Raw genomic sequence first — 13,304 nt, 5'->3', positions numbered from 1 at the left:
GTTACTTAGGGTGGTCTTTCCCTTACAGAAGTCCTCATTGCCCTGTTGTCAGTGGCACCGTGTGTCAGACTCTTGGAGAAGTTCTTACCCACTAACCTCCTGGGGTCTTTGCACCTAACCTCTCCCAGCTGTTCTGGAGGCCCATCAGCACATTCTTGAGTATTTACTGACAGTCTGAATCAAAGGCCAATTTCTCAGGGTTGATTTCTCAGGACACCCTTCCCAACTCATGGTCTATTCCTTCTTGACCAACCACTGGAAGGAAGGGGGAGGAAGGGAACAGAGGGAGAGGGGGAGGGAGAGCAGGCAGGCAGGCTTAATTTTTCCTCTTGCCAGGGATAGGGACCCTTCCCTCCCCCTTCTCCCTTTTCTTAGAGCACTTCAAGGGAACCTATTTTTACAAATCCTTTCTCTTCTCCTTTAACATGTATATGTACGTAAACCTTTTCAAAAACCTAAATAAACCTCTTATCAGCACAACAATCAGAGGAATTTTTTCTTAAGGGCCTGGGAGCCATCACTTTGAAATGCAAACATCAAGGAAGCCAGCACCCTACCTCCCTGTCACTATGGGAATTTAGTCTGGGTGCATTAGTGCCACACTGTAACCAGCTGCTTGCTATAAAGATATAAGTAGCTTATATGCCTATTTAAAAAGGCGAGCTTTCTCAGGGCACCCGGGTGGCTCAGTCGGTTAAGCGTCCGACCTCGGCTCAGGTCATGACCTCACGGTTTGTGAGTTCGAGCCCCGCATTAGGCTCTGTGCTGACAGCTCAGAGCCTGGAGCCTGCTTCAGATTCTGTGTCTTCCTCTCTCTCTGACCCTCCCCCACTCACACTCTGTCTCTCTCTGGAGACTAAGTAAACATTAAAAAAAAAAAAAAAAAAAGGTGAGAAGGTGTACCACTGGCGTACCAGTCTGGTTTAATGCTTACTCAAAATAAGACTATTTTCTTTTTTTTTCTACATTTGTGAAAAGGAATTTCTGGGTTGGCAGGAAATTTATTTTTCATTTTTCCTCTAACAATTGCCACAATGTATTTTTCAGTAAAAAGCAAACTAGAACAACAGATATCATATTAATCCTATATAGCATAGTATTTTCTATTTTTTAAGTTTACATATTTATTTTGAGAGAGAGAGAGGGGGAGAGAGGGAGAGGAACAGAGAGAAAGAGAGAAAGGGAGAGAGGGAGAGAGGGAGAGAATTCAAGTAGGCTCTGTGCTGGCAGTGCAGAACCTGATGAGGGGCTTGAACTCATGAAACTATGAGATCATGACCTGAGCTTGAGTCACAAGCTCAACTGACTGAGCCACCCCCTGCACCCCAGTATTTTCTATCTCTAAAATAGAAATGGGTATGTCTGAAGGTATCTATATTAAACCATTAAAAGTTTTTACCTCTATGAAGAACTGGACCTGAGAAGAGGAATTCCAGTTTTTATTTTATCTACATCTGCAGTATTTGTTTATAATGAACATACTTCATTACTTCTGTAGTGAAAGCAAAACACCTCACTTGAACTTCTGTGTTTTCATTAATTGACATTGAAAATATTTTTCAGGGGCACCTGGGTGGCTCGGTCAGTTGTGTCTGACTCTTGATTTCATCTCTGAGAGTCATGATCTCACGATCCTGGGATTGAGTCCCTCGTCAGGCTCTGTGCTGGTGGTGTGGAGCCTGCTTGGGATTCTCTCTTCCTTTCTCTCTGACTCTCCCCAGCCTATGCTCACTCGCTGGCTCTCTCAAAATAAATAAACTTAAAAAAAAAAAAAAAACCCAAAACCAAATTAGTTAAAAAAAAAATAGTTTTCATGCAAAACTATTTCTCCTAAAATGATGTTATTTTTTTCCTAAAGGAAATTCATATAAATAACATAGCTTTCAAAGTTTTATTCTTTATAAATAGGCAGCGAAACACTTGATTTTGGGCATTCAAGACAAATTACCTGGACAATGAATGAAAGACCAGTTGTATCTGCTGTCCTCCAGGCACATGCTGGAATTGAGAAGGGGCTGCGGGTAGGAATTTCCCACAGGGGCCTGAGAAGGCATCTTCACTGGTCCTTTATAGGAGCCTTCTATGCATTTCCCTTTGCCAGTATTGCTGGGGTCAGTACACCAGCCGCAGCCTGGCTGCTCCAAGCAATGGCTGCAGGTACAGTAGCCTGAACAATTTTCAGCTGTAAGAGGGCACAAGTTACAATTCACTAGCACAATTCACTAGGTTGCTTTGAATTCATTGTATTTAAATTACCCTTTTTAAAAACAATTACCTTTTTTTTTTTTAAAACACACTATTCAACTTCTGTCAGTCAAGACTCCTATTCTAAAGTGACTGTTTAAATGACACAATAAATTTAAAGAGCCCAATACCTTGCCCAACACAGAATAGGGACTCCCCCCCCCCCCCTCAATCCCAGGATGTTGAGGGAGAAAGGGACCTTAGTGGTCATCTACCGGAGTCCATTTATTTCATCAATCAGGAGAGTAAGGTGTGGAGACGTTGCACGGATGAAGCAGTAGGATACTGAAGCTGGGCAAGCTGCTTCTGGACTCTGCGGTCTATCCCACAGGGCTTGGTTCTGCATGAAGGTTCTCCTCCGGCAGTCTCAGCATTGTCCCTAAAATGCTCAGGGGCCGACAGCGCGGCCCCACAGCAGGAACGGCACCCTTTTCACTTACGGGGGCAGCTGCTCATGGTGTACCACTCCATACACTGGCCAAAAGGGAAGGAGGCCACGTAGGCGTTGGAGTCCACGCACTGCTTCATGTTGCTGCACCACATACACTCTGAGCTGCCACTGGTGCACTCTCCACACGCCGTCCGCAAGGCACACGGCGTCCGGCACTGCTTGGCACTGTGGTTCGCTGGGAAGCAAACCCAAGAGAGACACTTAGAGCTCCCACCACGTTGGCTGAGATCAAAAAGGCCTGTCAGGGTGGGTTGTGACCCATTAGCGTGTCACGACATCAATGCAGTGGGCTACATTAAATGTAGGGGGAAACGGAAAACACAGAGTCACCATGTACTGGTTAGTCAAGTATACTCATACGCTTGGGGGGTAAAAAACTCTTTCTTTTCAAAGAGCCTTAAGGACAGACATGAGGGAACAAGCTAATCTTTCTATAAGAGCAGTGGTTCTAAAGCTCCTTACAAAATATGGGACCCAGGATATTGAAACCCACCTCAACATGAAAACTTGTATCTTTGTGTATTTGGGGGGTAGAAGGAGCACAGCATTCATTAAATGCACCAAAGCATTCAGGACCCAAAAAGGCTGAGAAGCTCCCCTACAGGAAGTTTAGCAACCATATTTTAAGGGGATTCCTACAGCGCTATGCGTTCTCTTCTACACCTGGGTACTCTTCAGACAACTTACAGTACCTTGCTAAAATGAGACACTATGTCAATGGAGTCCAGCCTCCCAAAAAGCTCCCACAAAATTCTATCTGCTGTGTGCGTCCCTGCGTCCCTCTGCAGGAATAAGACGTTTGCGCGTGCTGCAGAGGCTGCCCCCAGGCCTGCCTTTGGGAAGCTTGACTGTAGCCCAGAGGAGAGACCCCAAGCCCATGGGGAGCCTGAATGTAGCCCAGAGGAGAGATCTGAACCTGAGAAGCTACTCAGGGTGTGCTCCTCGATACTCTCTCACAGCTCTAGCGTGCTTCAGGTTTGCTTCTGCTGTCACGTAACCGCTCTCCTCATTTTTCTGTCTACTGTCCCTGCAGTGACCTGCTTGCTCTTCTGATCTTTTCTTTGCATTCTTGTTCTTTCTTCCACAGCATTTCTTTGCCAGCACCAAGACATCTGCCTGTTGGAGCAAATTCTCAACACTTTTTGTGGTCAACACACCAATCAATCTCACTGTAAATGAGAATATTAGGCTCTTTTGAATAGAATTAGTGATTTTTGTTTATGATTATGGCTCATACTACGCAGAGCCAAAGACTATTTCCTTCTGCGTTTAAATTCTGGGTGACACTCTGCTTCATATGCTTGAAACCAATACTCCATCTGTTGCTCGTGACTATCTCACACATCTCAATATTTAACTATGCCTCCTACAGTTTCTCTTTCAGTGAGCTTCCAATGACAATCATTCACCCATATACTTACCAGGCCTTTCGCAGACACTACCATTGAGTGGGTTGATGCAGGTTGCAGCCTTCAAGCCCCGAGTACTGGGTTCTGACAAGATTCCACAGAATCCAGCATCACTGGGCTCAGACGGCATCCACTGTAGCAAACTATTTGTGAATGGGGACATATCTTCCCAGCACCAGTAGGACACATTGATCTTCCGAAGGCCAACCCATGGGGTTAAGGTGAGCTTGGACTATAGGCAAAAGAGACACAGCTATGTATAAGCAATGTCTTGAACAAAACAGGCTTCTAGATAAAAACCACTAAGTTACATATACCCACAGATAAAAGAAAACCTCCCTATCCTGACTGAGCCACAGCAGAGTAGGACAGACTATCATTTTTAATGTTATATATCATCCCTGGCACTTCAATATGACCATTTTACAAAGGACAGAAATATAAGTCAGAGAAGATATAAAAATTTTCATAGAGATTAACAGCAAAGAGGTAATAATAAGTCCCTAAAGTACTATACCCTATGGCAAATGTTACACAGACGGCCATCCCCCAACCTCGGTTTAAATGATTACTTATGCATAAAAGCATCTTACCAATAATTTATGAAATACTGGTTATATGCTTATCCTTGGATCATTAACTAAGCTTGTGTTGGGGCTTTGGCCAGTTCAGATGATTGAAGATTTGTACTTTCAAGCTGGCGAGTACTGCCTGGCACTGAATTTTCTAGGGAATAAGAGGACCTCTGGGAGTCTCTGCCATCTTCTGCTCTATTAAAGTTTTCTTCTTGTTACAATTTAAAACAATTTTTAAGTCGAAGTATACGCTTCAGTCCAGCAATGAAAGATATTCCTAATATTGGCAGTTACAAACAGAATGTACAATGTATTTCCATTTTTGAGAGGAAAAAAATATACGTGCCTGTTAAAGATGTCAAAGAAATAAACATACCCAGAAGCTATTTTTAGTCGTAATAAATGATATTTATTTTGATTTTAATGCTAGCATCTTCTAAATTTCCTTTGCAATATGCATTTTTTAAGGAAAGAAAGCTAATTAAAATTAGTATCTTTTAAAAGTCCTTCAATTTCTTCCTCTTTGGCTTCAGGATAGAATTCATAGCAATCAGCATTATACACAAGGCCTCTCTGGATTTGATACCTCGTGTGGCCCGGCCACAGGACCTCCCTTCCCCCTAGCCCGCAGCCAGTCATGCAAACATACCTGCAGCTCACCCCTCGATCTCCACATCTTGCATGTGGCGGTACAATATAAAGATGGTGTTTCCCTCTCCACCTTCCCAACTCTCTCATCTTCAGAGATTACCTCTCTGGCTGTCTATCAGCCAGCCTCTGCCCTACAGGCTAGGTCCAGCGCTCGCTCTCGTTCTTCCGTGCAAGCCTGGGATTTAGGTTTAGACTCACACCTATGGAAGCACTTTTCACTACAGTTGTCTTTTCACCTGTCAGTCTCACCACAAGACTATGAATTCCTGTTGTACAAATGTGTTCCCAGCAGACCTGGGAGCTATGCAGAACCTTCTGGAGCCAGAAAACTGGAGGAAGAGGGAAAAGGTACCAGAAGATATATCTGTGGCCAGCTGGCAGAGCAGGACCCTTCTAGCCAGGTGTTCTTTCAAAGACATTCACCTGGGGGTCCCTGGTAATGTGGAAAGCTGTAAGCCATCAATTCTCTGAGGGAGTGACTACAGGTAAGACCAGCCAACAGCCAAGGACAGAACAGAGGAAGAGGCCCATTTCTGGGGCTGAGGAAAAGAGAAACAAATCTCTGATGGAGATTATGTAATGTGAAAAACCCTTCAAAATATCATAAAACATAAAATGCGGCCATAGTGTTCCCTGAGATAACCACATTTATAATGTATTGCCAGTGTCTGAAGTGTCCATGCCGTATGGCAAAGCCGCACTGGAAAAAAGACCAACTGGAGAAAAGAAAAATACTATAGCGCCCCTCCCACCAGTCACACAGCAGGTGGTATACAGAGGCCAATGTAGCCAGGACCCAGACCACACTTTCCATGTTTTTCCCTGAAGGGGGCTGCACCCAACAAAGTGCTGCTCATCCCTCTCTAGACAAAATGTGTTTGTAGAATATCAACTACAGGTCACCTGAGGGCACTGGGAGGACAGGAAGAGAACTTGGGGCTTTCTGGGCTCAGAAACGTTTGATAAGAAAGTGCTCTCTCCTTTGGAGCTGGTCAGACCTAAGGAAGACCCAACAGTTCTTAGGGTGATTACCATTAAATATTACACACTGTAACAATACCTGAAACCTGACAGACTCCAGTGGCTTCCTTCAACCTAGCTAATCGGTAGTGACATCCCCTTTCCCTCTCCCCCAGCAGAACCCAGAAGCCAGGATGAAAGCACCAGCTGATGTCACAAGGATATGTGACACATGGTGCTACTCAATATACGTGTAATTATCCCTTTGTCTTACAATCTAATCGATATGACTTACAAAGTCTGAACAATTTTAAGGTAAGAAAGAAAGCATCAAGGGAAGAGCATCTGATCGTGCCAGTCTCTTAGTATACTCACACACTAGCACTCCGCGTGCCAGGCACATCACAGGGAAGCTGTGTTCGTGCTCTCAGTGGAAGGGTGGGTGGTAGAAATTTAAGTTCTGAGGATGTTAACTCACCATGCTCTGTGATGACTGCATTATTCGCAGCTGCTTAAGGACAAATTCTACCTTCTTCTGGGTTGTAAGAGAAGCCAAAAAGGCATTGTGGTTCCTACAGGACAATTTAGCATTGTCATAATTCTCCTTGGCAGTGGTAATTTTCAAACACGAGTTTCCGACCAAATGCCAGCCAATGCCACAGATATTTTCTTTTGTAAAGCGGGGGAAAAAGAAAAAAAAGAGTTTTAGAAACCACACAAAACCACTACATTACCAGTTTGAATCACCGGAAACCTAGAAGGTTTTTGCAATTTGAATTCCACAGTACTTCACTAGGATATGGTGATGGCATCCAACCCATCACTAAGGACCAATACAGAATAGAAGAAAGTTAGACTTCACCAGTCCTATTTCCTGGATCTCAAGAGGCATACTCTAAGGTCAACTCTCTATATCTTGGAAGAAAAAAATCCTAGGTGCCAGTGCTCAATTTCTAAACTCCTTTTTGACGAACAATTAGAAACAAGACTAAAATCCTAAGTGAAGAGCAGAAAAATAAATATGCACAATGGAAGGATGGGGAAGAAAACTGTGGAGTGTGGAAATGAGTTGGTGAGTGAGTAAGACTACAGTCTTCAAAAGCTGCACTATTTTCACATCAAGTGGAAAGGGCACAAATCAAGGGCACAAAACGTCCCCAAAGTGAGGTGGAAAGATCCTTTTCGGGAAAAAACAAAACAAAACAAAACAAAACAAAACAAAACAACAACAAATCCAAAGTGATACAGCTGCAGCACATGAGGCAAGATGGGAATCTACTTCTGCAATCACCCTGAACCCACCCAGTTCAGCTCTGTGCCCTGCCCCACAGAAGCTCTGCATGCTTCCTAAAAGGGCACAGCAAAGCAACTTTGCCAGAAGTAAGTTCCCTGAAGAATGCCACCAACAATGCCCGTTACCAGTCAGTGAGGTAAGTGGAAGGTGCCATGGGAAAGGGTTCATTGAAGAGCAGATAAAGACTTGTTCTTGCAGGGTGCCTGGGTGGCTCAGTCGGTTAAGTGCCTGACTTCAACTCAGGTCATGATCTTGCAGTCTGTGAGTTCGAGCCCCACATCAAGCTCTGTGCTGATAGCTCAGAGCCTGGAGCCTGCTTCGGATTCTGTGTCTCCCCACCCCCAACCCCACTTACACTCTGCACCCCCCAACCCCACTTGCACTCTGTCTCTCTCTCTCAAAAGTAATAAACGTTAAAAAAATTAAAAAAAAAAATAAAAGACTTGTTCTTCCAAGTGTGGCATCAGTGTCACTACTCGTTATAATCTAGATTCTAGAGCCCCACCCCCGATGCATATGAGAATCTGATTTCTGACAAAATCCCCTGCAGTGCACTGAAGTTTGAGATGCCATGAGATAAAGAACGAGAAGCTCACACTCATGCAAGATGAATCAAGTACTTCCAAAGGACATTCAAAAGGGGCCAGGCAGACCTTGTTGCCCTGGGCATGCTTCAGCTGCTGCACAGAACCACAGATGTACCCCTTTTGGGCAATCGTGGTTGAGCAAATGTTATCATAGAACTTCTGTCGTGGCTGGCCAGCCTGAGGCCCTCAACTCTTCATTCCAAACCTTAGAGGCCATAAATTGAGATATTCAGGACTGGAGATCACCCCAGGAGGTGCTGCTGATAAAGGCATCTCTCTTCCTTCTTGTCAGAAGGTGCTGACAATCTAATCCCAGTGTTCAGGAAGAACTATTCATAAAGTACCCCTCAGACGGACTGGCTGCCAAAATTGCTGCATTCTACTGCCAGGTGACCACAACAGAGGCGAGCAGAGACAGTGCAGCAGGCTCGAAGATACGGAGCCAAACTGTCATTCCATTCCCCAGAGCAGCAGATGATGCTTTACTTTATCTCAAAGCACAGTACGAGCAAATGCTTAAGAACTGTATTTTCATTAAAAAGAATAACCACAATTATGGTACGGTGGATGAATGGTTAAAATGAGTTTGTTTCCTGTACTGGGTTCAATCTGGGCTGCACAGTATGGGGGGCGTGTGTGTGACGTCTCTGGACCCATGCACATCAAGATGCCCCTACAAGGCCTACCAGGCAGGGCGATGCACTCCTGATTCCGGGGCTCCCACTGGCAGTTCTGGTCCAGGGCACAGCTCCTACAGCTGGTCTTCTTGTTACAGTAGTACATGGGGTTATCCTTGGGGCAATTCTCATATGTGGAAATGGAGATCTAGAACACAGTGGACAAAAGCTTTTCTCTTAATCCCCGGCCAGAACTCATGGTGAGGACAAACAGGATGTTAAAATCAACAAAATTTTAACTGAGGAAGCAAACTGCAAATAAACACACAAATAAGATGCAGATGAATCAGGCCTGCAATGGAAATAGGGTGCTGAAATCTTCCGCACAAGGACATGCCTTGACCCAGCAAGGAGGCAAGGTGCTCTATTTTAAACACCACTCTTCTATCTGCTCATTTGTGAAATGGCGGCGTTCAACTCACTGCTTTTCAAAAGCCTCCCAAACAATTTAAAACTTTCATATTTTATGAACTGCTTTGTGGAATAAACTGTCAAAAACTATAGAAGCTGAGTCATTCTATTATTTTTTGCCCTAGAACCTAAAAAAGGAGATTCTGCAAAGACGCAGAATCACCTTCAGTCTCAAGTTCTAAAACTTGCTCCCAAAAGCTTGCACAGGTAGAGTGAGCTCACTCACACCAAACATCCAGCACTTAGCTACAGTCATGCCTCTAAGGAGTAGGGAGTACACAGAAGAATAGTCCTGCTCTCTTCTAAAACACTACACATCAACCCTTGTGGCCAGCAGGACCTTTGAAATTATGATGCACATAGCAGCCCTTCCTAAAAGAAAACCTAAGCGATATAATAAAATCCAAATCCACACCAAAGGTTTTAAAAATAAGTCTGGGCCAGTATTTGTACCATACACGCTATAGTCTTACACCTGACCCCCCCCCCACCCCGGGGCCCTTTCATCCTCTGAAATCCTTGAGAGACGGCCCCTGACCTGGCCTTCCGTGCAGCTGTGGTTCACAGGGACACAATGGTCATTGCACCAGTGGCAGTCGTTGGTGTTGGCTGTGCAGCTGTAACAATCAGTGTGCTGGTCGCATCTGTCATGGTCAAGAGCTACGAAAAGAAGAAAAATTCATCAACTGTGACAGCTCCTCCTCAGAAAAATCTGAGACTAAGGTTTTTAAAAAATGTTAACAAGGGATGGGAAGTAAAATAAGTAAAACTGGCAGGAAAATATACTGGTGTGCTCAGGTTAAGAGAATATTTAGAAATAAGTTAAGAAGTTTAAAGAAACACTCTTTTGTAAGCCCCCTACTCCCATAGAAAGTACACAGAGAGGGAAAAACAAAGATATATTCATTTCATTCAACGATAATGAGATATAATGGAAGCAGGTCAGGTTCTCTGAATACTTTTTTTCCCCGAGAAAAAAAGCAGCTAGCAATAGAATGAACACCAAGAGCTGTCGAGGACCCAAACAAAGTAACGTCACAGACCAAACCACTCCTCCTAGCTGTAAATGCAAGGCTAATCTGGGCACAGGAAGCAGGCAGCACCACAGAAGCCCAAAGGAGGCACCAGGCTGAGATACATTCTGTACACATGTATGTAAATCTAAGAGTCTTAAGTTTGAGATCTTCTGGGCTACTACAGACCTGCTGCATCTCCTGTGGACCCCTGACAGGCCAAGGTCAGCAACAAAAGAGAGCCCATACAACCATGCTGCTTCATCTGTTGATCCACTTGCAAACATGGCACATGATGGAACCCATGGACAAGACAAGGCAGGGCCCACCCCCACGAAGCATGCTCCTTGGGTTGCTGATGTCCTCCTCTGGTCATCGCCCCACGGACTGGGCCCACACAGAAAGAAGAGTGACCAGGGATATGACATCTGAGATAAGTTCACGGCAAAGGGATTCATACTGAACCATCTAAGGTAATTAAATATTATTTTCTATAATCATGTACATTTAATTTGAACTTTTAAAACCTGGATTAAAAAAAAAAACCAATTTCACAGATTTTATCCCTTTGAACCCTACCAGGTTCTGGTCCTCTCTGTTCTTCAGCGCTCACTGGGAAGTTGCCTGGGTGTCCTTTTTGAGGATTTGTACTCATCTTAATTTGAAGCATTCCAGGACAGTAAAAGCTGACTCTATCCACCATAACCCTCATGGTAACATGCTACACCAACTCTAACAGTTAAGAAATTCAGCCAACATTCTTTAAATTAATTGAAGTGAACAAATACTTTGCAGAGACATTTTTCTTACTTTTAAAGGTAGGATATTACCTCACTTTATTACAGATATTATCTCACTGTATTACACTGTGCTGTAAGCCAGAGCAAAAGCATAAGAAGCTAAGTAGACAAGATGAAGAAAGCCTGGAAAACATAAGGGGTAGTTCTAAAAGCTGGGACCACTGGTCATCCTCAGCAACTCTCTTGCCTTGCTATCATTGCTGTGCCCAGCTAGAGAAGCTACAGAAGAGTACTCTGCATAGAGAGCAACTCTACCTCTATCCACTAGAACAATCTACTCCAACATAGCTTTTCTGGGTTGCCCCTCTTAATCTCATCCTTAACATCAGAACTGCATAATCCAATATGGTAGCCACTAGCCTCATGTAATTTTTTTAAAAATTTTTTAAATGTTTCTTTATTTCTGAGACAGAGAGAGACAGAGCATGAGCGGGGGAGGGGCAGAGAGGGAGACACAGAATCCGAAGCAGGCTCCGGGCTCTGAGCTGTCAGCACGGAGCCCGACACGGGGCTCGAACTCACAAACCGCGAGTTCGTGACCTGGGCCAAAGTCAGACGCTTAACTGACTGAGCCACCCAGGCACCCCTGTAATTTTTTAATTTAAGTTAATTAAAGTTTAAAATTCAATTCTTTGGTCTCACCAGTCTCATTTCAAGTGTCTCATATAGCCACATGTGACTAGTAGCTCCCATACTGAGACAATGCACATGTAATATACTTTCATCATCACAAAAAGGTTGTCCTGGATTGCATTGCCTGAGACCAACTGCTAGGTTCAGGAGTTGGTATACAAAAATCTATGCAATGCTAAGGTTTTGTCTCCATCACTCATGGCTTCTAGGAGCCATGTGGCATGATCGCATCTATCGTAAAAATGTTTAGAAACCAATTTTTAATCACCCATAAGCCTTTGCTCCAGTTATTACCAAATAATTCTGGATAATAAAATGAAGATAAAAAATGAATATATCTTAAGTGCTTCCACGATTCAGACAAAATGAGATTTCAAATTAATTAAATTTTAAGAAAAGGATAAAAACATACTTCCTTTGGAAAAACATTCTGATTTTAACTTTTCTTCTTGTGCTTCAGTTGCCAACTCCCAGGAGATGCACTGAGATGACCCTGTGTCCCACACACACCGGATGCCGGGCCCTGCCGCTAGACAAGCAGCTTCACTCCGGTGTGCTTCACACTGTTCCGAGGTGAATACCAGGATGTCACTGAGGAGGAGACTATTGAAACCACCAAATACATACATGGTGCTACAGGGAGAAAAAAAAAAAAAAGGAGAGGCGTAGTTTACTGAAAGTTTCTATAAACAAATGCATGAAATGCTTCTTACAATCCTTAGACAAAATGTCCCCAAATGCCCATCCATTCGGGATGTGATGTGAATAAACAATGGTATATCCACACAGTGAAACAGCAGTCGGTAGATGTAAAAAGGAATGAGCACGATTTCTACATACTGCTCTGGAGTGACCTTCAGGACCTATTGCTATGTGAAAAAAAAGGAAATGCAGAGAAAAGTATATATTGTATGTTAGCATTTATCTAGTGAGGGGAGGGGAAAAAGGAAATCAAACACACACAGACACACATGCACACACACACCGCTTTTCATTTAAGAACAACAAAGCTTTTCTTTGAAAAAAATTTTTAATGTTTATTTTTGAGAGACAGAGAGAAGTGCAAGTGGGGGAGGGGCAGAGAGAGAGAGAGACAGGATCTGAAGTGGGCTCTGGGCTGACAGCAGAGAGCCTGATGTGGGGCTTGAACTCATGAACCATGAAACCATGACCTGAGCCAAAGTGGGACACTTAACCCACAGAGCCAGCCAGGCAGTCCAACAAAGCGTCTCTTTGACTTACCTTCTTAAAAGGGTAGGACCAACCTAGTAGCAATGAATATAACTGGTATTTAGATTGTGGTATCTAAAAACCATTCTCTCCCCTACCACTTAAAAAACAAAAACAAAACACAAAACCCTAGGACTCTTCAGAGGCAACCCCTAGTAAGTCAGGTTTAAAAATAAAAACAAGGGGGGGAAAAAAAAAACTAGGCAGAAAAATCAGCAGTGGTACACTGGGGGAGACAGACTCTACTGAGTCAGTCTAGACAAGACACTAAACAAACAGCAACAACCCACAGTGGTGAAGGTGGGGGAATCAGAATCCACATCTGATATTACCTAAAATGTTTCCGTTTCAATAAAATGTTACAATATA

General features: G+C 43.7%; 1 protein-coding gene across 8 annotated transcripts in view; it reads right to left on the bottom strand.

Annotated features, from left to right (window-relative positions):
- The window catches only part of ATRN (attractin), a 157,682-nt gene that overhangs the window by 67,081 nt on the left and 77,297 nt on the right, over window positions 1–13,304 (bottom strand). For all 8 annotated transcript variants that reach the window (XM_042980835.1, XM_042980829.1, XM_042980830.1 and 5 more), the window contains exons 12-18: window positions 12,118–12,338; window positions 9,798–9,919; window positions 8,858–8,996; window positions 6,769–6,959; window positions 4,117–4,336; window positions 2,685–2,870; window positions 1,949–2,182 (exon numbers count right to left, since the gene is read on the bottom strand). In XM_042980835.1, coding sequence (XP_042836769.1) covers window positions 1,949–2,182; window positions 2,685–2,870; window positions 4,117–4,336; window positions 6,769–6,959; window positions 8,858–8,996; window positions 9,798–9,919; window positions 12,118–12,338 — 1,313 coding nt within the window. The remainder of the gene's footprint in view (window positions 1–1,948; window positions 2,183–2,684; window positions 2,871–4,116; window positions 4,337–6,768; window positions 6,960–8,857; window positions 8,997–9,797; window positions 9,920–12,117; window positions 12,339–13,304) is intronic.

This window comes from Panthera tigris, chromosome A3, assembly GCF_018350195.1.
Source record: "Panthera tigris isolate Pti1 chromosome A3, P.tigris_Pti1_mat1.1, whole genome shotgun sequence".
Classification (NCBI taxonomy): Eukaryota; Metazoa; Chordata; class Mammalia; order Carnivora; family Felidae; genus Panthera; species Panthera tigris.
This window is presented reverse-complemented; position numbering and strand designations above follow the sequence as displayed.